The sequence below is a fragment of the Cetorhinus maximus genome, chromosome 14 (genome assembly GCF_964194155.1).
Source record: "Cetorhinus maximus chromosome 14, sCetMax3.hap1.1, whole genome shotgun sequence".
Classification (NCBI taxonomy): Eukaryota; Metazoa; Chordata; class Chondrichthyes; order Lamniformes; family Cetorhinidae; genus Cetorhinus; species Cetorhinus maximus.
Window position 1 is genome coordinate 67,409,134 of NC_135892.1, and position 23,216 is coordinate 67,432,349.

The window sequence follows — 23,216 nt, forward strand, 5'->3', positions numbered from 1 at the left end:
AAAGTAAGCATTTTATATAAGGGTAGGCTATGCTCCACCAGTGAATAACCCAATTTAAAAATATGAACAATGTCATTAAAAATCTATACTGAAACATTTTATAATTTCACTGGTGTGCCCTAGTCAGTTTCTTCATAAATTATATCTTTTGATATGGAAGAACTTTCAAAACATGTCTGCTAAAGCACATCTGTCTAAGAAAAGTAGCATAATTTGAGAACCTTCCCGAACCAGCGCTGTCAGTGGAATCTTACAATTTTGACTTGGAGATGTGACCAATTTTATGGGCGGAGCCTGATTTAGCATAGAAGATTGCAGAAAACACTAACACAAATGGTTTTGAATGTACTCACTTATGTTTAAAATTCCCAAATCTTCTGTGCTGGTTTGGTCAATTCCACCGGAATTGAACTGTTATCATCAGTGTAAACAATGGAAACTCAATCATTTTTTTTTAAAGAACATAGATGTTTAGAAATTATTTCTGAAAATTTTACTTGTCTGAGCTCAATTAGATTAAAATACTTCAAAACACTTTAGAATTGGCACTCATTTTTGATGACATAATAAAACTTTCAAATGACATTTCTATGCATGACTGAGAGGAATATATATACATATGAACATATGGATTAGGAGGAGTAGATTAGGATTAGGAGGCCCCTCGAGCCTGCTCCGCCATTCAATAAGATCATGGCTGATCTGATTGCAACCTCAACTCCACATTCCCAACCTCAACTTCACCTTTCCACCTACCCCCAATAACATTTCATCCCTTTACTTATCAGGAATCTATCAACCTCTACCTTAAAATGTTCAGAGACTCTGCTTCCACCGCCTTTTGAAGAAGAGTGCCAAAGACTCGCTGAGAGAAAACACTTCTCCTCATCTCTGTCTTAAAGGGCACGCCGGGGAGGCAGGAAGAGAGCCCGCACGTGCGGGTTGGGGGGGGGGGAAAGAGAGCTCGTGCGCGCGGGCGGGAGGAAGAGAGCCCGCGCCAGTGGAGGGGTGGGGAGGAAGGGAGAGGGTGCACACCAGGGGGCAAAGACCGCAAGCGGGCAGGTGTGTGAGGCGAACTACTGAGCGCGCACATGGGGCGGGGGGGGGGGCACGGGCGGGAAGAGTGAGTGCTTGTGGGAAGTGTGCGGTCTGGCTCACATGCAGGATTCCCACACAGACACACAATCACACCCACTCACGTGGTGGGCAAGTGAGAGTGAGCATCAAGGGATTGGGAGTGAGCCAGACAAACAGGCTCTGTCCCCTCACACTCTAATGGTGATCTTTATTAGTTACTCTTTAATTATCTATTTATTGTTTTGACATTGCTTTATTTTTGCTCAGTAAGTTGCTTCTTTTGTTTATGCCTGAACTTTATTTTGAAATTCAGGTTTAATGTTGTGCCAAACCTCATCTTCCTTATATTTGCACATCAGCCCATTGAGTGAAGAGAAAATCGAAATGTGCCCCCCCACTACTGCCAAGCAAAAAGGTTGGACAAGCCTGGTTTGGAAGAATGAAAGGTGACTTCATTCAGACATACAAAATTCTTCCAAGGCTCAACAGGGTAGGTGTAAGAAGGATGCTTCCACTGGGGGGCGTCTAGTATGCATGACCAGGGGACAGCGGCTGGGATTTTCCAGCCCTGTCGTGGGCGGGACCCGCTGCGGGCGAGGCAGCACTCCAGCCAGAAGTCCATTGACACGTGGTGGGACCGGAAGATCGCGGCAGCAGGTGGGTGTGGAAAATCCCACCCAGAGTCTCAGAATAAGAGGTAGGCCATTTAGGACCGAGATGAAGAGGAATTTCTTCACTCAGAGGGTAATGAATCTTTGGAATTCTCTACCCTAGAGGGCTGTGGAGGCTTGAGTATGTTCAAGACAGAGATGGATAGATTTCTAGTTATTGAAGGTATCAAAGATATGGGGATAATGGTTTTGAGGTAGAAGGTCAGCCATGATCTAACTGAATGGCACAGCAGGCTCGAGGGCTGAATAGCCTATTCCTGCTCCTATTTCCTATGCTCCCTTGTTAATAAAGAAGATAACCCATTAATTTTCTGTAATTTTCCAAGACATAAAAGGCTGCAACTGGAAATATAACAGATTATCCAGTCATTTTATTGTTTTGCTGTGCACAAATATCTTTGTTCTTTCAGCACCACTGAACCCCATGCATTCACAAAATTTACAAGCTTTGGAAAAGCAGAGAGCACTGCTTGAAATGTTTTTGAAGTACCAAGACTGACACATTGTGCAGAATTTTCCAAGCCCACTGGCGGTGGGTGTGTGATAGGTGGCGTGCACGGAAAATATGGTGTGACCCACTTCAAAACGGCAAGAAGGCAGATCACGATCTTCTGCTCAGCCCAAGGGCGGGCCGCATTCCCAGCCACCGGTCGGCAGGGAGCTAATTGTAATATATAAGCATATAATTAAAAGGCCACCCTGCCAGACTCTTGGAACCCTGCTGTATCATCCATCCGCGTCGGTGGGAAAGCACGCTGACGTGTTTTACAACAGCATACAGGCGATGTGCACTTGGCAGCCTTCACTTTGGGGGAACTGAGGGAGTGAGCAGCAGCGCTCTCCACAGCTCGCCTGTTGTTTACAGGCCTCAGGGGGGTGGGGGATGCCGTCCAGGGGCAAGTGCTGGCCAGCCTCGGAGGCAACTGCTGGGGTGGTGGGGGTCAAGTGCTGCCCTGGCATTGTATCCTGCGCACAGGCAACGGAGGTGTGGGGGCAGGGTAAGCGAGGGGAGAAGCCACACATTAGGGACACCTGTATAAACTGACCATGCCTCTGCAACTAAACAGTTCACGTGCAGCCACAGTGATATAATTAGGGTCAGGCTCCTAGCCTACCCACCCATGCAAGCAACGAGGAGGCACCAAAGGGCCACAAAGTGCTCCATATCTTACCCCACCCACCAGCACAGACATTGAGTCCTCCACCACTTTATTGGACCGCGGAGCAGTTGGACTGCACACATTGTACAATCTCCTCACCAACGCTAACCACGTAGCAGTCACTGCTGGAAGAACTCACAGCCCCTTGCAATCTCAGCATCCTGGTTTGGACCAGTATCTCCCATGTCGCAGGTTGACAAGGCAGCCATGCAGCGCACTCTTCTCTGGCCATCCAAGGGGGGACCAGCACTCTCTGGGAAGCATTAAGGGGGGGGGGGGGTCACACAGAGCCAGGAAAGGTACTAAGTACAGCTATGATAACTACGTCTCTCTCTCTCTTTCATGCTGCAGAAGGACCACATCAGGATCATGGATCCTGGTGACCCACAGAGACCGTAGAAGATGGAGGAGAGAGCGACTGAGGCACCTGGCCGCACAAAGGCAGGAGCAGCAACCTCATGAAGAAGGGGCAGTAGGAGCTGCTGCACACGCTGCCCAGAAGCGACACTGAGGGTCTATAGACACCGCCTGTCGCTGATGACTGCGCATGTCAAGGGACCTGGTGGCTCACATCTACCACTTACTGCTGGACCTGGCGCCAAGTGGACATGGAGGGCATTTACTGCCAGTGGCTGTGGAAGTGACCACAGCGCTCAATTTCTATGCCAGGGTCTCTTTTCAGGGCTCCACAGGTGACCTCTGTGGGGTTTCACAATCCGCCACCCACAAATGCATCTGTGAGGTCACGGATGCCATCTTCTCCATGGCACACAACTTTGTGCTGGGACAGCCAGGATGCAAGAGCCATTGGATTCGCCCTCATCTCAGGATTCCCACAGGTGCAGGGTGAAATTGACTGCAGTCATGTGGCACTCAGGTCTCCATCACTACACTCAGTGGACTTCATCAACTGCAAAGGCTTCCATTCACTGAACGTGCAGCTGATATCCGACCACCAAAAACGTATCCTGCAGGTATGCGCACAGTTTCCAGGGAGTATGACGGCGCCTACATCCTGAGTCGCACAAAGATCCCTGCAGCCTTCCAGGGTCCACAGAAGCTGCAGGATTGGCTCCTTGGGGACAAGGCAGTGGCTGATGACACCCGTGCGGCGGCCTCAGACTGCAGCAGAGCGACACTATAATGAGGCTCATGCAGCAGCTCGTAACTTGGTGGAGCAGACCATGGGGATGCTGAAGATGCGGTTCCGGTGCCTGGACAGGTCTGGTGGAGCCCTGCAATACAGTCCATAGAGGGTGTCACGGATCGTCGTTGTTTGCTGCGCCATTTACACCCTGATGCTCTAACGGGGAGAGGAGCTGGCTGAGGAGGAGATGGAGGAGCTGCACGTCTCCGCCTATGAGGACGACCCCGACGGGGATGAGGGTGAGGAGGTCCTCAGTGGTGCCAAGGGGATGAGGCTCTCGCACTAGCTAGACGAGACAGGCGCACTCGGAAGGCCCTCATAGCTGCCAGATTTGTGGAGGATGATGATGACATGCAGTGAGGTGTCCCACAGATCCCCACATTGCAGTTGTGAACATTTGACTCCAGTCTGGCTTATTACAGCATCAATACCCTGTGATGGAGACGCAGTGGAGGCCCTAATAGTCGCTCAATCACAGGAGGATGATGACAACATGCAGTGGAGGTGTCCCCATAGATCCCCACATCACAGTTGTGAACGTTTGACTCCAGTCTGGCTTATTGCAGCATCAATGCCCTGTGTGAATATCCTGTGATGGAGACACGGTGGAGGCCCTAACAGTCTCTCAATCACAGGAGGATGATGACAACATGCAGTGAGGACATTCCATAGATCTTCACATGGCCTCGGAGAATGTTTGACTCCTGTCTGGCCGAGGGCAGCTCGCTTGCACTCCATGATCAGGGCCATCTCAGTGACACAGCCATGAAACTTTAGGTACATCTGATGCTGCATCTGCCTTTAGCACCTCAGCCCTTCAGGAGCTGGTGCACAGCATCACTGGTCGCAGATGGTATGATGGGGGCCAGCCCCATTTTAAAAGGTGCTGACAGCACACAGAGTATGAAAGAACTCTGTGGCGCCTGCCCACTATATTCTGGCAGCAATGACCAGCACCACCAAGGTGCAGGAATCAGTAAAGTTTCCAGGGACTGTGAGGCTAGACCATCACTGGTCTGAAGGCTGCACAGAGCACAGGGAAGAGGCCCTGGACTGAGAGACTTGCCTTTTGTCTGGTGCAGAAAGGTTTCACATCTGAGTGACAAGAACACTGCTCATCAGAACAAGGAGCCACAGGCAGGGTGACATTCTTAGGAGTTTATTGACAATAGTGAACAACAAGTGATCAACACCCATATCCAGGCTGTGCAACTATTTTTACCTAACTTTCCTAACCTTGTCTTGGTTCTCCCTGGACATCCACAGCAGAGGTGGAGGCAGCCTGCTGATTCCTACACCCTGTCTGTGATGACTTTAGCGGGTGTCCTCTGGAGGGCCAAGACTTGGAGGGCCCTGGCCTGCTTACGGGGTCCTGCTGTGTGGCAGTGGCACCTTCCCTGCCTGTGAAGCTGGATCTGCGAAGGTCACAGGAAGATAGGATTCAGATGGGCCGGCCACTCCCAGAGTCAACAGGATGGATGGGTCCCAGAGCCTGTACATGCTGATCCTCCTCCCTATGGGTGCCCAAGGGCCCCTGGCTGACTCAGAGCGGAAGGGGTAGCTGGAGTGAAATCAAGCTGCCCAGCGCCCCTCTTGCGTACACACTGTTGGAGGCCAACTATGTCATCAGCGACGGAGTTAAGCCCACGCAGCAGTGCAGGAGTGACGTCCTGGACCAACATCTCCATGGCGACCTCAGTGCGTTGCAATTCCAGCGCTATCGCCTCAGCCTGAAGATGGACGGACTCCTCCATCGTGCCTTGCAATCTGAGGAGTGCAGTGGACATCCCTTCCTGTTGTTCCCTAGCTTGCCTTTGCAGCTCCAGCAACTGTGACATGTTTGACTCCAGGGGCTCGTCATCTGACTCAAACTCAGCAACGTTCTGGCCTCCAGCAATTCTCCAAGTGCTGGGAGCCTGGGAAGTCCCTGCCTCCGCTGCTGTGGATCAGAAAGTGCGATCACCAGATTGCGATCCCAAGGCTATTCTAAAGATCCATCCCACCGAGGTGTGTCTCTCTGCGCTGGTGGAGGGTGTGGGTGTGGCTGACGGGACTTCAGGGAGGGTGTCTTCAGATTCCTCTTCAGGGATTTCTTCAGAGCTTGATTGGAGGCTCAGTGTCATGGACTCTATCAGCTGTTTGGCAGATGTGCCTGCGAAAGCATGGGGAGATAATTAGTGCATGGCAGTGGTCTGTGAAACAGGACACATCACTCACAGCATGGTTGTCTGATGGATGTTGCACTGCTGGATCCTCATTTGGTAGAGCAGCGCTGGCCTCACCGTCAGCACTGGGCCAGTCCCAGTCATCATCGGCCAGCTGGATGGCTCTGTTTTCAACTTCTGTCAGAACTTTGATTTCTGGCATCCCTCCACCTGTCTGCAACCTTTCATTCCTGTTGAAAGCCAATTTGTCCTGCATGGATAGAGGTGGGGAGAGTGTATTAGGATGCCTGCCGGGCCAGATGATAAGTATGCCTGGTCTGTGTGGGTGGCGAGTGGTCCCATTGATGGGATGAGGACAATGACGGTGTGTGAGAAAGAGTGAATGGTGGTGTCCCTTGCACTGGCAGTGAGTGAGGGCCCTGTGGATGTGTGATGGGTTTGAGTGTGAGAGAGTTGGGAATGATGAAAAGAGTGATTTACCCTGGAGGAGATCATTCATCCTTTTGCAGCACTGGGTGCCTGTCCTGCTCTGCAGGGCATTTGCCCTGACCACCACTGCCACCACCTCCCAAGCCAGGTTGGTGACAATGCTACCCATCCTGCAGCCAGAGCAGGCAAGAGCACATCCTGGCGGGCCTCCACGGCATCTAGCCGTCGCTCAAGTGACCCGTTGTTGAAGCGGGGGTGGGGGCTGCACTCTTCTTGCCTTTGTTGGCCATGTCTCCCAGGCAGCGGTGGTGAGCTGGTGGCGATAAGCTCTTTGCTGGCAGCTGCTTTTTAAAGATAGCAGCTGTCATGATGCAGCAGCAGGATGATGGCAAACTGGCGAATGAGAGCCCACCCACCATGGAAATGGCATGTTTCCTGGGAATGCATAAATAACAAGGCAGACTCAGGAAGATACGGCATGAAAACCCGCCATTTTCCTCAGCGGGTAGAACTCCATTTTACCTGCCCGCTAGCACTTAGTGCAATTCTGGGAAAATTCGCCCATTGTGTCTGAAAATTGTTCTGCAAAGCCATATTGCGGCATATACCACTGTCTTCTCTCTCCCCACCCCAATTTGTTGGTAAATATCCAAGGATGATTTTGATCTTTCCTCCTTGCGTTTGAACAATCCAGCTTTATGCAACAAGTTCATGTCTATCAACTATCAAAGCCTATCCGTATCTGGAGAAACAACAGGAAACACATTTTCCATCTATTTAAACAGGAAAGCTTCCTACTTAAGACATCTTAAATCAATTTGTTTCTTCGTCCAACACCTAGGTAGAGCTGTATGTTTTGCAGAGTGGAACCCAACCACCCCCCATCTTAGAGATGTAATTCCAGAATTTCAAAGACTCAACAAGAAAACAAAAATGGGTTTCTCCCCCACCCCCTTGATTTGGAAAGTTTCAGAGAATCAGTCTGTACACAACACATTATTCTTAAGAAAGTTATCCATTTATAACAAAAATTAGAGACAAATGGCAAAAATAAAACACAAAGCAAAATAAAACAATTAAAACACAAGCTCTCAATCAAAACAGAAGATACTGTGGTTAGAATAACCTTAGTATAGAACTTACGAAAGTGCACAAAGTTCATACAACAGACATCCCAAGGACCATATGTCAGACTTCTCATTGTAAGACATGTGATTAATTTGTTCCTGCAAATCAAAACATACAAATGGTTAATATAAATTTATATAGCCAGTAACCCAATAATTGTCATCCTTAATTCACCCACTCTAGTTAGTTGGGTTATCTAACTTGCATTAAAGTATCAAAGTAATGAAAAATAATGTAATATTTAACAATTAGATCTAAACAAGATTGAATAATTAATAACCCTTAAATAGTCACTATATTCAAGAAACCTTTCCTATTGAAAAGGGGGAAATTTAACTTTTCTCGGCTAAGTAACAAATCATTATGTCATCCGTTAAATTCGGAAATTATTGGTTAAATTAGGTACGCAAAAAAGGAACACCATCATTTCAGGATTATTAACACTGGTTATTGCACATATTCCCATATATTATAAGCAAAAAATATATATACTCACTGGAGACATGTAATATGGAGTGCCAACAAAAGTTTTGGCAAAACTAGTGTCATGTTGCAAAATCCTAGCCAAACCAAAATCACCTAGTTTGACATTATGCTGTACATCAAGAAAGACATTAGCAGGTTTGAGATCTCTGTGTAGCACTGTGCGGCCACTTTCACTGCGTCTGTGACATTCTCGTAAGGCCAGAGCTAATTGAGCAAGAACACGCAGGGCAAAATCTTCTTCTAAATACCGCCTGAAAGACAAATAGGTTTTTTTTTAATTTTGAAAAAGAAACAATACTCCTGAAAATATTCAGCAAGAAACATAACCTAATTAACAAATTCATAACATTTCTACAGTTCAGTTTAAACAAAACATGCAAACAACATAGCAACAATATACTGTATAGGGGTTATCTTTATTATTACCTGCTGCAGCATAGTAGGTGCTGTCATCATCATTATTTAGCATTTTGGAAGCAGAGATATTAGAATCATTTATTCTTATTTTATATTATTGTGCCAGTATCTGCCTGATGATATTCATTCTGCTGGGGTACAAGTCCACAGGCACTCTTTGATACCCTACCAAACTGTTTATTTTTATTCATAAATAAGAAGTAAAATTGCAAAGGCTAACTGAGTCTACCTGAAATGGTAGTTCTCACCACAAGTACTGCCTAGTCTGAGTGATTTCTTTCTTTGCTTTTGACGATGAATCATGTGCGATATTTGGCACCAAATGTTAGTAGACTATTTGAATGTAGAGGCAAAGCAGCTAAGTCAAATGCTACCCCCAACCAACATTCATACGTTTCCAGCAGTTTTTAACATTGACCAATGGAAAGCATTTAATTAAGGGAGAAAGAAACTTCACATTCATAAATTTGAAACAAAGATTAAAGTTATTTTCAGCTTGAATATACTTTCTTTAGCACAAGAACTGAGACATCTTTGGAAAGATAATTTTAAAAGTATCAGTTTATTCAAGCACATTATTATTCTATAAAGGTTTGGGTTAGAATTAGTATTATAGACATAAAATATTTTAAATTTAAATTACTCAATTGTGTTATTTTTGAAAAAAATCTGTTCTTTTGAGGGGGGATCATAGAAAAATAGACTCTAATTAACTGAAGATCAATGTGGACAATGCAACAAAAAGAATTAAAACATTGATCATAGTTAATGGAACAGGAGGCTCTGGCACATTCAGCATCTTTGAGGCTTGGCGTTTTGAAACAGTTGTTATTTCCTTACTGATGGGGATTAAAAAATCAAATTACAAACTATTCTGCTTGAGTTTGAAACAATTTATAAGTAGAATCTGTTTCGCCACGGAGTATGTCCACATATATTTAGCTGAAATGTTTTGGAAAGGGGGTGGAATTGAACTGTTAATGGTGTTTCAATAACTCAAATGCTGTTTTTGCCACGAAAAGAAAACCCCTGGAGTGCATTCAAGTAGAAATGGAAACTTTTTTTATTGACATATTACAAAATGCCATCCAACCTAAGTTCCATACCACAACCTTTGAAATAATCTCTTTAAATAATGATGAAGAGCACACTATACTGGTTGCTAACATTATGCAACAAGCCCACGGTTGCAGTGGAATTGGAAGCCTGAGCCCAAGACCTCATTCCCAAGTTTCCCTGGAAAGCTGGAACTTTAGCAATTCTCTCTCATTAAAAATCCATGCATTTCCCCTCCCAAAAGTCAGCTACCCAGTGGCATTTTCCCAATGTATTTTTGGAGATGGAAACAGTAGAAATATGGCTACAGCAGGAGGAGACTGGTTAACCTACATACGCATAGCCTAAATTTGACCTGAAAGCAATATACTAGTTGCACAAGGAAAACGTCAGAAGCAGCAATATACAAACGCAAACTCTCGAGTTTAAAGAAAAGTTCAACCTAAAACCTTGAATTACAAAAATTACTTTCTGGATCAAAGTTGGAAATTAAATGTGTCCTCATAGGTTTCAACATTAAACAATGGCAATATGGCTGATACATAAAACATGGGCGAGGGAAGTTAGTCTGAATTAACATGCAGCCATTCAAGAAGCTTTACAGAACTTTGCTGACAAAAAGTCTCATGCAAACATGCTTTTGAGCATACCTGGCAGAACAGAAAGGTTAAGAAACTAGAAGCAGAAGGACAATAGAACATATTGGGCAAAAAAAAAGTGAATTCCATCTACAATCTTGATGAAAGAGGCGATGTCCACAGCTGCTTAATGACTAGCAGTGAAAAAGGTGAGAAGAGAGGGATTAGTTAGCTGTCACTTTGGGAGAGTAGGACCCAGCTAATATGTTCCAAATCGCGAGTATGCAATTACTTGTGGCTTGTAATAGAATAAGTGTCATAATATTACATAATTTCACAACAGCTTGTATTTATATAGCATCTTTTAAAATAGTCAAATGTCCCAAGGCATTTCACAGGAGTGTTATCAAACAAAATTCTACACTGGGCCACATAAGGGGATATCAGAGCAAACGACCAAGGTTTTATGGCGTGTCTTAAAAGGAGGAAAAAAAGGCAAAGAGGTTTACACATAAACATGGTAACAAGGAGCAGGGGTAGGCCGTTCAGCCCCTCAAGCCTGCTCTGACATTTAATAAGATCATGGCTGATCTGACAGTAACCTGAAATCTGCATCCCACCTACCCCCGAAACCTAACACCCTCTTGCTTACCAAGAATCTATCCACCTCCATCTTAAAAGTATTCAAAGACTGTGCTTCCACCACCTTTTCAGGAAGAGAGTTCCAAAGACTCACAACCCTCTGAGTGAAAATATTTTAAATATTCGGTTTTAAATGGGTGACCCCTTATTTTAAACAGTGACACCTAGTTCTACATTTTTCCACAAGAGGAAACATCCTCTCTAAATCCATCCTGTCAAGACACCTCAGGATCTTATATGTTTCAATCAAGTCGCCTCTTACTCTTCTAAATTCCAGCGGATACAAGCCTAGTCTGTCCAACCTTTCCTCATAAAACAACCCACTGGTTCCAGGTATTAGTCTGGTAAACCTTCTCTGCACTGTTTCCCACACATTTACATCCTTCCTTAAAAAAGGTGACAATACTGTACACAGTGCTCGAAATGTGATCTCACTAGTGCCCTGTACAACTGAAGGATAACCTCCCTACTTTTGTATTCAATTCCCCTCACAATAAATGATAACATTCTATTAGCTTTCCTAACTACTTGCTGTAATTACATACTAGCCTTTTGTGCTTCATGCACTAGGACACCCAGATCTCTCTGCACCCTCTCACCATTTAGATAATTTGCTTCTCTTTTAGTCTTCCTGCCAAAATTGACAATTTCAGGTTTTCCCACATTGTACTCCATTTGCCAGATCTTTGCCCACTCACTTAACCTAACTATATCTTTTTGTAGCCTCCTTATGTCCTCTTCACAACTTATTTTCCTACCTATCTTTGTGTCATTAGCCAATTTGGCAACCATCCCTTCAATCTTTTCACCCAAGTCATTTATATAAATTGTAAACAGTTGAGGTCCCAACACTGATCCCTGTGGCACACCACTTGTTACATCTTGCCAACCTGAAAAAGACCCATTTATGCCTACTCTCTGCTTCCTGTTAGCCAGCCAATCTTCTATTCATGCCAATATGTTACCCCCTATACCATGAGCTTTTATTTTCTGCAATAAGCTATGGGAGAAAATTCCAAAGCTTAGGGCCTTGGCAACTGAAGGCATGGTCACCAATAGTGGAGCAATTAAAATTAGAGATGTGCATGAGGCCAAAATTGAAAAAATGTGGATATTTCTGAGGGTAGTAAGACTGGAAGTGGTTAGAGATAGGGAGGGGACCCATGGATGGATTTGAAAACAAGGATGACAATTTTAAAGTCGAGTATTGTTTAACTGGGAGCCAATGTAGGTCAGCGAGCACAGGTGCGATGGGTGAACTGGACTCTGAGTTAGGATCTGGACAGTAGAGTTTTGGATGAGTTCATATGGACGTTGGACTAATAGTTGCACATAAAACTAAAATATCTTGTGAGTTTCTTGAATCAAGTGCAAACAACAGACAAAGTGATTGCAAAACACAACTTGTTGCTTGGCACATAATTTATCAAACTTGGGTCTTAAAGGGGCACCACATATCAGCAATTTACTGTCTGCCTGGGGCTGAGCGTACCATATAGTATAATATCCTGAGGACTTTGTATACTAAGTTTTGTTTTCTCCTTAATTGTAATGGATAGTAGTTTCTATTGCTGCTTACTAATAAAACGTTTTTCATATTATTTATACGGTCCTTTAGAAATTGGGAGAGGAAGCCCTCAAGAGTCTCTTGATTTGTAGCCTTCCACCCAAACACAGAAATGTTTGAAACATTTTTTTTTCTCCAAGCAACAATCCTAGTACAATAAAATTAACAGAGCTACAAGTGAAGCGCTCTCCCTTTCTCCTGGATTGTCCTCATTGACAAAATCTCGTTGGAATAGGAGTCAAGTAAGTTTAAGAAAAAATTACACTGAGAAGTCATACAGTTGTGACATGATGCATCCTTCTAAAAAAGAACTATGGATAACTTATGTTCATGTCCAATGAAAATTAAAAAAAACTCAGGTCATACGATACAATATTGCATGAATGCCTGTATCACGTAACACAGTAAAACACATTTTACCTTTCTCGTATACACTTGTTAATCAGACTGGCCAAATCTCCTCCTTCACAGAACTCCATTACTATGTACAATGTTGCATTTGTTCGGTCAATAATGCGGTCATAATACCGAACAATGTTTGGGTGTTTAAGTTCACGAAGCAAGTTCACCTCCGAGACAAGCATCTGTTTCTCTGCCTCAGACATGGATCCATAGTCCATCTCCTTCCAGACCAGGACCTGCAAAAGTTAGTTCATGTAATGAATATCCATTTCAGGCGGATGACAGTAGTTTTGAGTTGCAAAGATGGGTTAGTACATTTCTTTTTTAAAGTTGAAATTTGAGGATTATGTTTACAATCAGATTATTCAGTAAATTTTGCAGTATGTTGAATTGCATATTTATAAGTCCTCATCATTAAATATAAACTTTAACAGTTTAATTTTTTAAATTTAGCACAGGATCCCTTCGGCTTGACAACTTGCGCATCAGCATCACACAAGGTATATGTTGGATGCAGTCCTACTTGTGACATCTATATCTCATTCTTCAATTATCATGAAAGGTCAAAGCTATTTGGATCCACACTAGTTATATTCTTTGCTAAACAAAAATTATTCTGCAAGGCACATAGTATTTCAGGTGTGCAAATTCATTCTGCCATTCAGTGGAAACGCTAAGTAAAAACCAGGCTTTAGAAATTAGCAATAGCACTGAAGTGGTTCAAAGCAACTCACTTACCTTCCAGTAGACAACTTAAGGGAAGGTGAAGGATTTCCCTCCCTCTTATCCTCTGGAGTGAGAGGAAATGAATCTCACGCTTTCCTTTGAGCAGGAACAAATAATACTTGGGAGCTAATAACAGGCATACATGATAGAATTTCTGATTTTTTAGTAATTAATCAAAATTTTGTCAAATGACTATCCGTGACAATTAAACCAATCATGAGTCAATGGTAATTACATAGTATATCCTGAAATGTTAACCAAGATACCTACTGCAACCCAAAATAACGTGTCCATTATATGCCAGCATAATATCCACCTCTCTACCTCATCAAAAACAAAAATACCTGGAAAAACTCAGCAGGTCTGACAACATCTGCAGAGAGGAACACAGTTAACGTTTCGAGTCTGTATGACTCTTCAACAGAACTAAAGAAAAATAGAAAAGAGGTGAAATATAAGCTGGTTTAAGTGGGGGTGGGACAGGTAGAGCTGGATAGAGGGCCAGTGATAGGTGGAGATAACCAAAAGATGTCATAGACAAAAGGACAAAGAGATGTTGAAGGTGATGATATTATCTAAGGAATGTGATAATAGGTGACATTAAGGGTAGAAAACAGGATGAGCAAGGTACAGATAGCCCTAGTGGGGGTGGGGTGGGATCGAAATAGGCTAAAAGGTAGAGATAAAACAATGGATGGAAATACATTTAAAAATAATGGAAATAGGTGGGAAAAGAAAAATATATATAAATTATTGGAAAAAGGGGGATCAGAAAGGGGGTGGGGATGGAGGAGAGAGTTCATGATCTAAAATTGTTGAACTCAATATTCAGTCCGGAAGGCTGTAAAGTGCCTAGTCGGAAAGTGAGGTGCTGTTCCTCCAGTTTGCGTTGAGCTTCACTGGAACAATGCAGCAGGCCAACGACGGACATGTGGGCATGAGAGCAGGGTGGAGTGTTGAAATGGCAAGCGACAGCGAGGTCTGGATCATGCTTGCAGACAGACCAAAGGTGTTCCACAAAGCGGTCACCCAGTCTGCGTTTGGTCTCTCCAATGTAGAGGAAACCGCATTGGGAGCAGCGAATGTAGTAGACTAAATTGAGGAAAGTGCAAGTGAAATGCTGCTTCACTTGAAAGGAGTGTTTGGGCCCTTGGATGGTGAGGAGAGGGGAAGTAAAGGGGTAGGTGTTGCACCTTCTGCGGTTGCATGGGAAGGTGCCGTGGGAGGGGGTTGAGGTGATGGAGGAGCGGACCAGGGTGTCACGGAGGGAACGATCCCTACGGAATGCCATCGGGGGAGGGGGTGAAGGGAAGATGTGTTTGGTGGTGGCACCATGCTGGAGTTGGCCGAAATGGCGGAGGATGATCCTTTGAATGCGGAGGCTGGTGGGGTGATAAGTGAGGACAAGGGGGACCCTATCATGATTCTGGGAGGGAGAGGAAGGTGTGAGGGCAGATGCGCGGGAGATGGGCCAGACATGGTCAAGGGCCCTGTCAACCACCGTGGGTGGAAAACCTCGGTTAAGGAAGAATGAAGACATGTCAGAGGAACTGTTTTTGAAAGTGGCATCATCAGAACAGATGCGACGGAGGCGAAGGAACTGAGAGAATGGAATGGAGTCCTAACAGGAAAGCAGAGTGTGAGGAGCTGTAGTCGAGGTAGCTGTGGGAGTCGGTAGGCTTGTAATGAATATTGGTGGACAGCCTATCACCAGAAATTGAGACAGAGGGGTCAAGGAAGGGAAGGGAAGTGTCAGAGATGGACCGTGTGAAAATGATGGAGTGGAAATTGGAAGCAAAATTAATAAATTTTTCCAGGTCCGGACGAGAGCATGAAGCAGAACCGAAGCAATCATCGATGTACCAGAGAAAGAGTTGTGGGAGGGGGCCGGCGTAGGACTGGAACAAGGAATGTTCCACATATATGGGGTATGTTTCCACCTATTTCCATTATTTTTAAATGTATTTCCATCAATTGTTTTATCTCTACCTTTTAGCCTATTTTGATCCCTTCCCCCACCCCACCCCCACTAGGGCTATCTGTACCTTGCTCGTCCTGCTTTCTACCCTTAATATCACCTATTATCACATTCCTTAGATAATATCACCGCCTTCAACACCTCTTTGTCCTTTTGTCTATGACATCTTTTGGTTATCTCCACCTATCACTGGCCCTCTATCCAGCTCTACCTGTCCCATCTCCCCCCCACCCCCTTAAACCAGCTTATATTTCACCTCTTTTCTATTTTTCCTTAGTTCTGTTGAAGAGTCATACGGACTCGAAACGTTAACTGTGTTCCTCTCCGCAGATGTTGTCAGACCTGCTGAGTTTTTCCAGGTCTTTTTGTTTTTGTTTTGGATTTCCAGCATCTGCAGTTTTTTGCTTTTATCTCTACCTCATCACGTTGGCTACATCTTCAGATTTAATTACTCCAAACCTTTCCTGGCTGAGCTCTCATACTTCCAATTCCTAGCGGGAGCAAGTTCCACATTCTAAGTGCTCTCTAGATAAAGAAGCTTCTCAGTTCTTCACTGGATTTATTAGTGACTATCTTAAATCTATGGCCCCAAGATGTGGTCTCCCCTACAAAGTGGGAGTTTCTCTACATTTACCCTATCAAACCCTTTCATTATCTTAAAATATCTATCGGGTCATATGAAAAAAAAAATGCTCAGTTTACGACTCAGTCTGGTATCACCCTTCTGAATCATTTTTGACTTTGACTAGAGCTATTGGTTGGTGAAGAAAATTGGTTATTTTGACCAACACATTCAAAAAGGGTAATGAAGAAGCTTTCCAATTGGCCAGGGAATGGGGGGGTGGGGGTCACAGTCATGTGATGAGAGCTCCAGGATTTGGTGGGGATAAGAGCTGGCGGAGGCTTTCTCTCTCCCGATGAGCTGAAACTACCCCAGCGAGTGTTTTAAAAGTTCCTCATGACATCCCACTAAAACATCTCTCTCTGCATCCATTAGTGTGGTGGAGAAACCACCGTTTAATTGCTGTTAGATAGCAGCAGAGCCTCGCTCACCTTCCCGTCCGACTTCCTTCTGATCTTCTGGCACCTGCCGTAAGAACCGGAGCCGATACTCTCCAGCAGTTCATAATCCTCCAGGCGGGACGGCATTTTTCTCTACGCGGCGAATGGCCACGGACGTCGATATCCCCGGTTTGAGTTGAAGGCGACGCTGCGGGCTCGGCCGCTGACTCTGTGTGTATGTTACCAGCCAGCCTGTGCCCGAGTCGCGAGCCTAACGGACCAGAAGGCGCGGGCCACTCGCCAAACTTTCAAACCTCCCCGCCCCCCTCCTTAACTCCATTCCGATTGGTCGGCATCTCGACCTTTGATTGGCTCATGACCATAACAAAATAATTGCCTTGGCAGCGGCTGGCGGCGCGGGAGCAGCGCGCGAAATTTAAACGCGATTAGCGTTCGAGCTGGATTTTCGTCGTCTCGGATTTCGGGTCGTGTTTTAGTTACAATTGATTCAGGCATTGTTGAAAAGTCAAGTACACGTTAGTTTCTTGTTAGAGACAAGGTGATCCAATTTCTAAAATAATGTTCCTTTGAGGATCTCAGTAAATGGAATTAGAATTTCACTATATGAATGATTTAAAATGCTAAAAATAAACTTCAACCATAACACAAATAAAAAGGTAAAACTAGGGGTCACTACTCCCAGTATTATTTATTTTGTATCGAGACATAAGAACATCAGGAATATGCCATGGGGCTCCTCAAGCCTACTCCACCATTCAGATTCATAGCTGAACTTCTAAATCAATCCAATTTCTCGCTCCATCCCCAAATCCTTTGATTGTCTTAGTGTCTAGGGTTGCCAACTGTGATTAAATGTATGATAAAAACAGAAAGTGCTGGAAGAACTCAGCATGTCTGGCAGCATCTGTGAAGAGAGAAACATAGAGTTAACGTTTCAAGTCCAATATGACTCTTTGAGAATTCCAAAGATTCATGTCCCTCTCAGTGAATAAATTTTATCACACGTCACTTTTAAATGACTGACCCCATATCCAAAGACTATGACCCCTAGTTCCAGACTCCACCCAGGGAACACCTAGAATTCATCCTATTAAGTACTTTAATAGGTTTCATTAAGATCTTGTCTTAATCATTCTTCATGTCTAGTGAATATAGGCTCATTTTACTCAATCTAAAGCAGACTAAAACATGAAATGAGGATTGACTTGATTTCTACTACCATTACTGCTCTCTTTGCCTTGTGTTCCATGTCATCTTTGTCATTTAATCTCCCTCACCCTCTGACTATCCACCTGACCCTTCCCCCTTTTCAACAGCATAAAACCCATCACATCTTTACCTCTCTTCAGTTCTGAAGAAAAGTCATATTGCACTCAACATTAACTCTGTTTCTCTCCACAAATGCTGACAGACCTATTGAGTTTTCCCAGCACTTTGTTTTTATTTCAGATCTCCAGCATCCGCAGTATTTTGCTTTTATTCCTTACTTTTATACCTGTTAGGAAATGTTTTAATCAAAGTTAAATAATTCCTCATGATTCAGGCTTAAATGTGTTCCCCAATTGCAAGTTTATTACTCAGATACCAGTAGTATAACTATTATGGTTATACAATAGATTCATACAATCTGGTTTCTTGCAGACCCAAGGTGATCAAACTTGGCCTCTGTAGATGTTGGACATCCAACTGTCCTGCGAGTTCTGACCTTAGAGGGGCTGTTCTCTGATATTTAGTATACCCTTTCTTTGTGATACCCAGAGTGTATATTAAAGCAACTTCCTTCTCACCCAACCTCCAGACTTTACATAATAGCAGTCTTGATGGTTTAACTGTTAAGCAGTTAGTATTACAAAAGGAACAAGATGACCTAGACAATCTGAAATAGTTAAGTGATACAGCTTGGGTATTTCTACTGTTCTGGCCAATACCCGTTATTCACACCTGACATGGGATGTAGCCAACTGTCTCTTATAGTTTCTACTCCCATTGTTCTGGCCAATAACTGATGTTAACACAAATTCAAATTCTAATAACACACCGAGGCGTGATTAACTATAGGACTCAGGCAAATTCTAACAATTCTCCCTTGCAATAAAGGCCAGCATTCCAGTTGCCTTCCTAATTTTTTTTTTTTTTGTAAAAATATACTTTATTCATAAAATATCTTCAATCACATTCAAAACCATTTCAAAAACAACATTACAAGGGTACAATCCAGGTTAAACTTTTACAAAATGTATCACCAGGTGCATCAGTACAAACAATATTACAATCATTTACAGCCTTTCATTTTGATCTGTACAGCCCGAGGGGCTCTAAACAGTTCCCAGTCTCTCGGTGCGCTGTGGTAGAAAGGTCTTAGACAGCGACCTTTCCCCATTGCGCCTTTGCGGCAGCTGCCCCAAGCTTTAGTGCGTCCCTCAGCACGTAGTCCTGGACTTTGGATTGTGCCAGTCCGCAACAATCGGTCGGGGACAACTCTTTGTGCTGGAAGACCAACAAGTTTCGGGCAGACCAAAGCGCCTCTTTCACCGAGTTGATGATCCTCCAGCTGCAGTTGATGTTTGTCTCGGTGTGTGTCCCTGGGAACAGCCCGTAGAGCACAGAGTCCTGTGTTGCAGAACTGCTCGGGATGAACCTCGACAGCAACCACTGCATCTCTCTCCAGACTTTCTTTGCAAAGGCACAATCCACAAGGAGGTGAACAACGGTCTCTTCCCCACCACAGCCACCTCGAGGGCAACGTGCAGAGGGGGTGAGCCTCCTGGCGTGTAGGAAGGATCTGACGGGGAGGGCCTTTCTCACCACCAGCCAAGCTACGTCTTGGTGCTTGTTGGAAAGTTCTGGCGATGAGGCATTCTGCCAAATGACTTTGACAGTCTGCTCGGGGAACCATCCCACAGGGTCCACCCTCTCCTTTTCCCTCAGGGCCTCTAGGACGTTACGTGCTGACCACTGCCTGATGGACTTGTGGTCAAAGGTGTTTTTCTGCATAAATTTTTCCACCAGGGACAGGTGGTACAGCACGGTCCAACTACTTGGAGCGTTCCGCGGCAGCGTGGCCAGACCCATCCTTCGCAACACCGGGGACAGGTAGAACCTCAGCACGTAGTGACACTTGGTGTTTGCGTACTGAGGGTCTACGCACCGCTTGATGCAGCCACACACAAAGGTGGCCATCAGTATGAGGGCGATGTTGGGCACGTTTTTTCCCCCTTTATCTAGAGGCTTGTACATCGCGTCCCTGCGGACATGATCCATTTTCGACCTCCAGATAAAGCGGAAGATGGCTCGAGTGATCGCCATCGCGCAGGAGTCTGGAATGGGCCAGACCTGCGCCACGTACAGCAACAGCGAGAGTACCTCACACCTGATGACCAGGTTCTTACCCGCAATGGAGAGGGAGCGTTGCTCCCACATGCCCAGTTTCCTTTTCACCATAGCCACTCGCTCCTTCCAGTTTCTAACGCATGCCCCGGTCCCTCCGAACCATATCCCCAGCACCTTCAGGCCGTCAGCCCTGACAGTGAAGGGGACAAAGGATCGGTCAGCCCAGTTCCCAAAGAACATGGCCTCGCTCTTCCCACGATTTACCTTGGCTCCCGAGGCCAGTTCGAACTGGTCGCAGATGTGCATCAGTCTGCGCACCGACAGCGGATCCGAGCAGAAGACGGCGACGTCGTCCATGTACAGGGAGGCTTTTACCTGAGTGCCTCCACTGCCTGGGATCGTCACTCCTCTTATGCCCGGATCCTTCCTGATGGACTCGGCAAAGGGTTCTATGCAACACACGAAAAGGACAGGCGAGAGAGGACAGCCCTGCCTGACTCCAGATTTAATCGGAAAGCTATCTGTTTCCCACCCGTTGATTGAGACTGCGCTACTGATGTTAGTGTAGAGCAGTTGGATCCAATTTCGAATTCCCTCCCCAAACCCCATTTTGGAGAGCACATCCCCCATGTAGGTGTGCGATATTCTGTCAAAGGCCTTCTCCTGATCCAAGCTGATGAGGCAGGTATCCACACCCCTGTCCTGTACATAGGCAATCGTATCCCTGAGCAGCGCCAGGCTGTCAGAGATCTTCCTGCCTGGCACAGAGCAGGTCTGGTCAGGGTGAATCACCAATTCCAGAGCGGATTTGACCCGGTTGGCGATGACCTTGGACAGAATCTTATAGTCCACATTCAACAGTGAAATGGGTCGCCAATTTCTAATTTCCTCCCTTTCCCCCTTGTGCTTGTAGATGAGGGTGATGATGCCCTTCCTCATGGATTCTGACATACTACCGGCCAGGAGCATACTCTCGTACACTCCTAGCAGGTCTGGGCCGATCAAGTCCCACAGAGCCGAATACAACTCCGCCGGCAAGCCGTCGCTTCCGGGGGTTTTACTCTTCTCGAAGGACTCGAGGGCCTTAGTCAGTTCATCAGGAGTTAGCGGTTTGTCCAGGCTCTCCCGCGTACTGTGGTCTAAGACCTCCGTGATAGAGGACAGGAAGGACTGGGAGGCCGTGCTGTCCGTGGGCTTCACGTCATACAATCCGGCATAAAAGGATTTGCTGATCCTCAGAATGTCGGACCGTGATGACTTTACTGAGCCGTCTTCTTCCTTCAGGCTGCTGATCACAGAGCGCTCTCTGTGTACCTTTTGGAAGAAGAAACGTGAGCACGTCTCATCCTGCTCCACGGAGCGGACTCTGGAACGGAAGATGATCTTGGAGGCCTCCGAGGCAAAGTGCGAGGCTTGCTGGCCCTTCACCTCTTGGAGCTCCTCCTTGACATCGACCCCCATCGACTGCAGCCGGAGCAGATTCTGCATCTTTTTCTGGAGTCGGGACATTTCCCTCTGTTCCTTTCTAGCTTTCTGGGTGCCTTTGAGGATGAAAAACCTCTTGATGCTTCCCTTGATCGCTTCCCACCAGTGTGTCAGGGACTCAAAGAGGGGTTTCACGGTTCTCCAACCTTTGTAATCCCTCTTGAGCTCCTCAATGTTCTCTGGGGTCAGCAGTTGCACATTTAGCTTCCATGTCCCCCTGCCCACCCTCAGGTCCTTCTCCAAGTGGCAGTCCGCCAGTAGGAGGCAGTGGTCAGAGAAGAACACCGGCTTGACCTCGGTGGATCTGACTGTGAATGCACGGGACACAAACAGGAAGTCTATCCTGGAACGAATGGACCCGTCTGGCCGCGACCAGGTGTATCTACGCTGCGCTCCGTCTGCAGGGTTGCTGAAGACGTCGTGCAGCTTGGCATCCTTAACTGTTTCCATCAGGGATCTGGACGTAGCGTCCAATCTGCTGCCGGCCCTGCCGGATCGTCCAGCCGCATCGATAATGCAGTTGAAGTCACCGCCCAGAATGACCGAGTTGCCTTCCTAATTACTTGATGTACCAGCATGCTAACTTTTTGTGATTCATGTACAAGGACACCCTTTCTACTGCAGCATTCTACAGTCTCTCTCCATTTAAATAATATTATGCTTTTCTATTCTTGCTGCCAATGTGGACAACTTTACATTTTCCCACATTATACTCCATCTGCCAAATCTTTGCCCACTCAACAACCTTTCTCTATCCCTTTGCAGATTTTTAATAATCCTTCTCACGGCTCATTTTCCTACCTATATTTGTTTCATCAGCAAATTTGGCTACAATACAGTTGCTCCCTTTATCCAAGTCATTAATATAGATTGTAAATAGTTGAGCCCCAGCCCTGATCCCTGCAGCACTCCACTAGTTTTAAACAAAAACAAAAATACCTGGAAAAACTCAACAGGTCTGGCAGCATCTACGGATAGGAGCACAGTTAACGTTTCAAGTCCGAATGACCCTTCAACAGAACTAAGTAAATATAGAAGAGAGGTGAAATATAAGCTGGTTTAAGGGGGGGGTGGGACAAGAAGAGCTGGATAGAAGGCCAGTGATAGGTGGAGATAACCAAAAGATGTCACAGACAAAAGGACAAAGACGTGTTGAAGGTGGTGATATTATCTAAAGGAATGTGCTAATTAAGGGTAGAAAGCAGGACACGCAAGGTACAGATAGCCCTAGTGGGGTGGGGTGAAGGAATCGAAAAAGGCTAAAAGGTAGAGATAAAACAATGGATGGAAATACACTTAAAAATAATGGAAGTAGGTGGGAAAAGAAAAATCTATATAAATTATTGGAAAAAACAAAAAGGAGGGGGAAAATCGGAAAGGGGGTGGGGATGGAGGAGAGAGTTCATGATCTAAAATTGTTGAACTCAATATTCAGTCCGGAAGGCTGTAAAGTGCCTAGTCGGAAGATGAGGTGCTGTTCCTCCAGTTTGCATTGAGCTTCCCTGGAACAATGCAGCAGGCCAACGACGGACATGTGGGCATGAGAACAGGGTGGAGTGTTGAAATGGCAAGCGACAGGGAGGTCTGAGTCATGCTTGCAGACAGACCAAAGGTGTTCCACAAAGCGGTCACTCAGTCTGTGTTTGGTCTCTCCAATGTAGAAGAAACCGCATTGGGAGCAACGAATGCAGTAGACTAAGTTGAGGGAAGTGCAAGTGAAATGCTGCTTCACTTGAAAGGAGTGTTTGG

At 45.4% G+C, this 23,216-nt stretch overlaps 1 protein-coding gene across 3 annotated transcripts in view; it reads right to left on the reverse strand.

Annotated features, from left to right (window-relative positions):
• The window catches only part of nek2 (NIMA-related kinase 2), a 56,538-nt gene that overhangs the window by 14,209 nt on the left and 19,113 nt on the right, over positions 1-23,216 (reverse strand). The window contains exons 1-4 of one of the 3 annotated variants that reach the window (XM_078557030.1): positions 16,683-16,905; positions 12,944-13,161; positions 8,274-8,514; positions 7,793-7,875 (exon numbers count right to left, since the gene is read on the reverse strand). In XM_078557030.1, the coding sequence (XP_078413156.1) occupies positions 7,793-7,875; positions 8,274-8,514; positions 12,944-13,161; positions 16,683-16,778 (638 nt within the window). In that variant the 5' untranslated portion in view covers positions 16,779-16,905. Of the gene's footprint in view, positions 1-7,792; positions 7,876-8,273; positions 8,515-12,943; positions 13,162-13,663; positions 13,753-16,682; positions 16,906-23,216 lie in introns of those variants that run through there. The other 2 variants (XM_078557031.1, XM_078557032.1) reach the window with 2 other exon arrangements.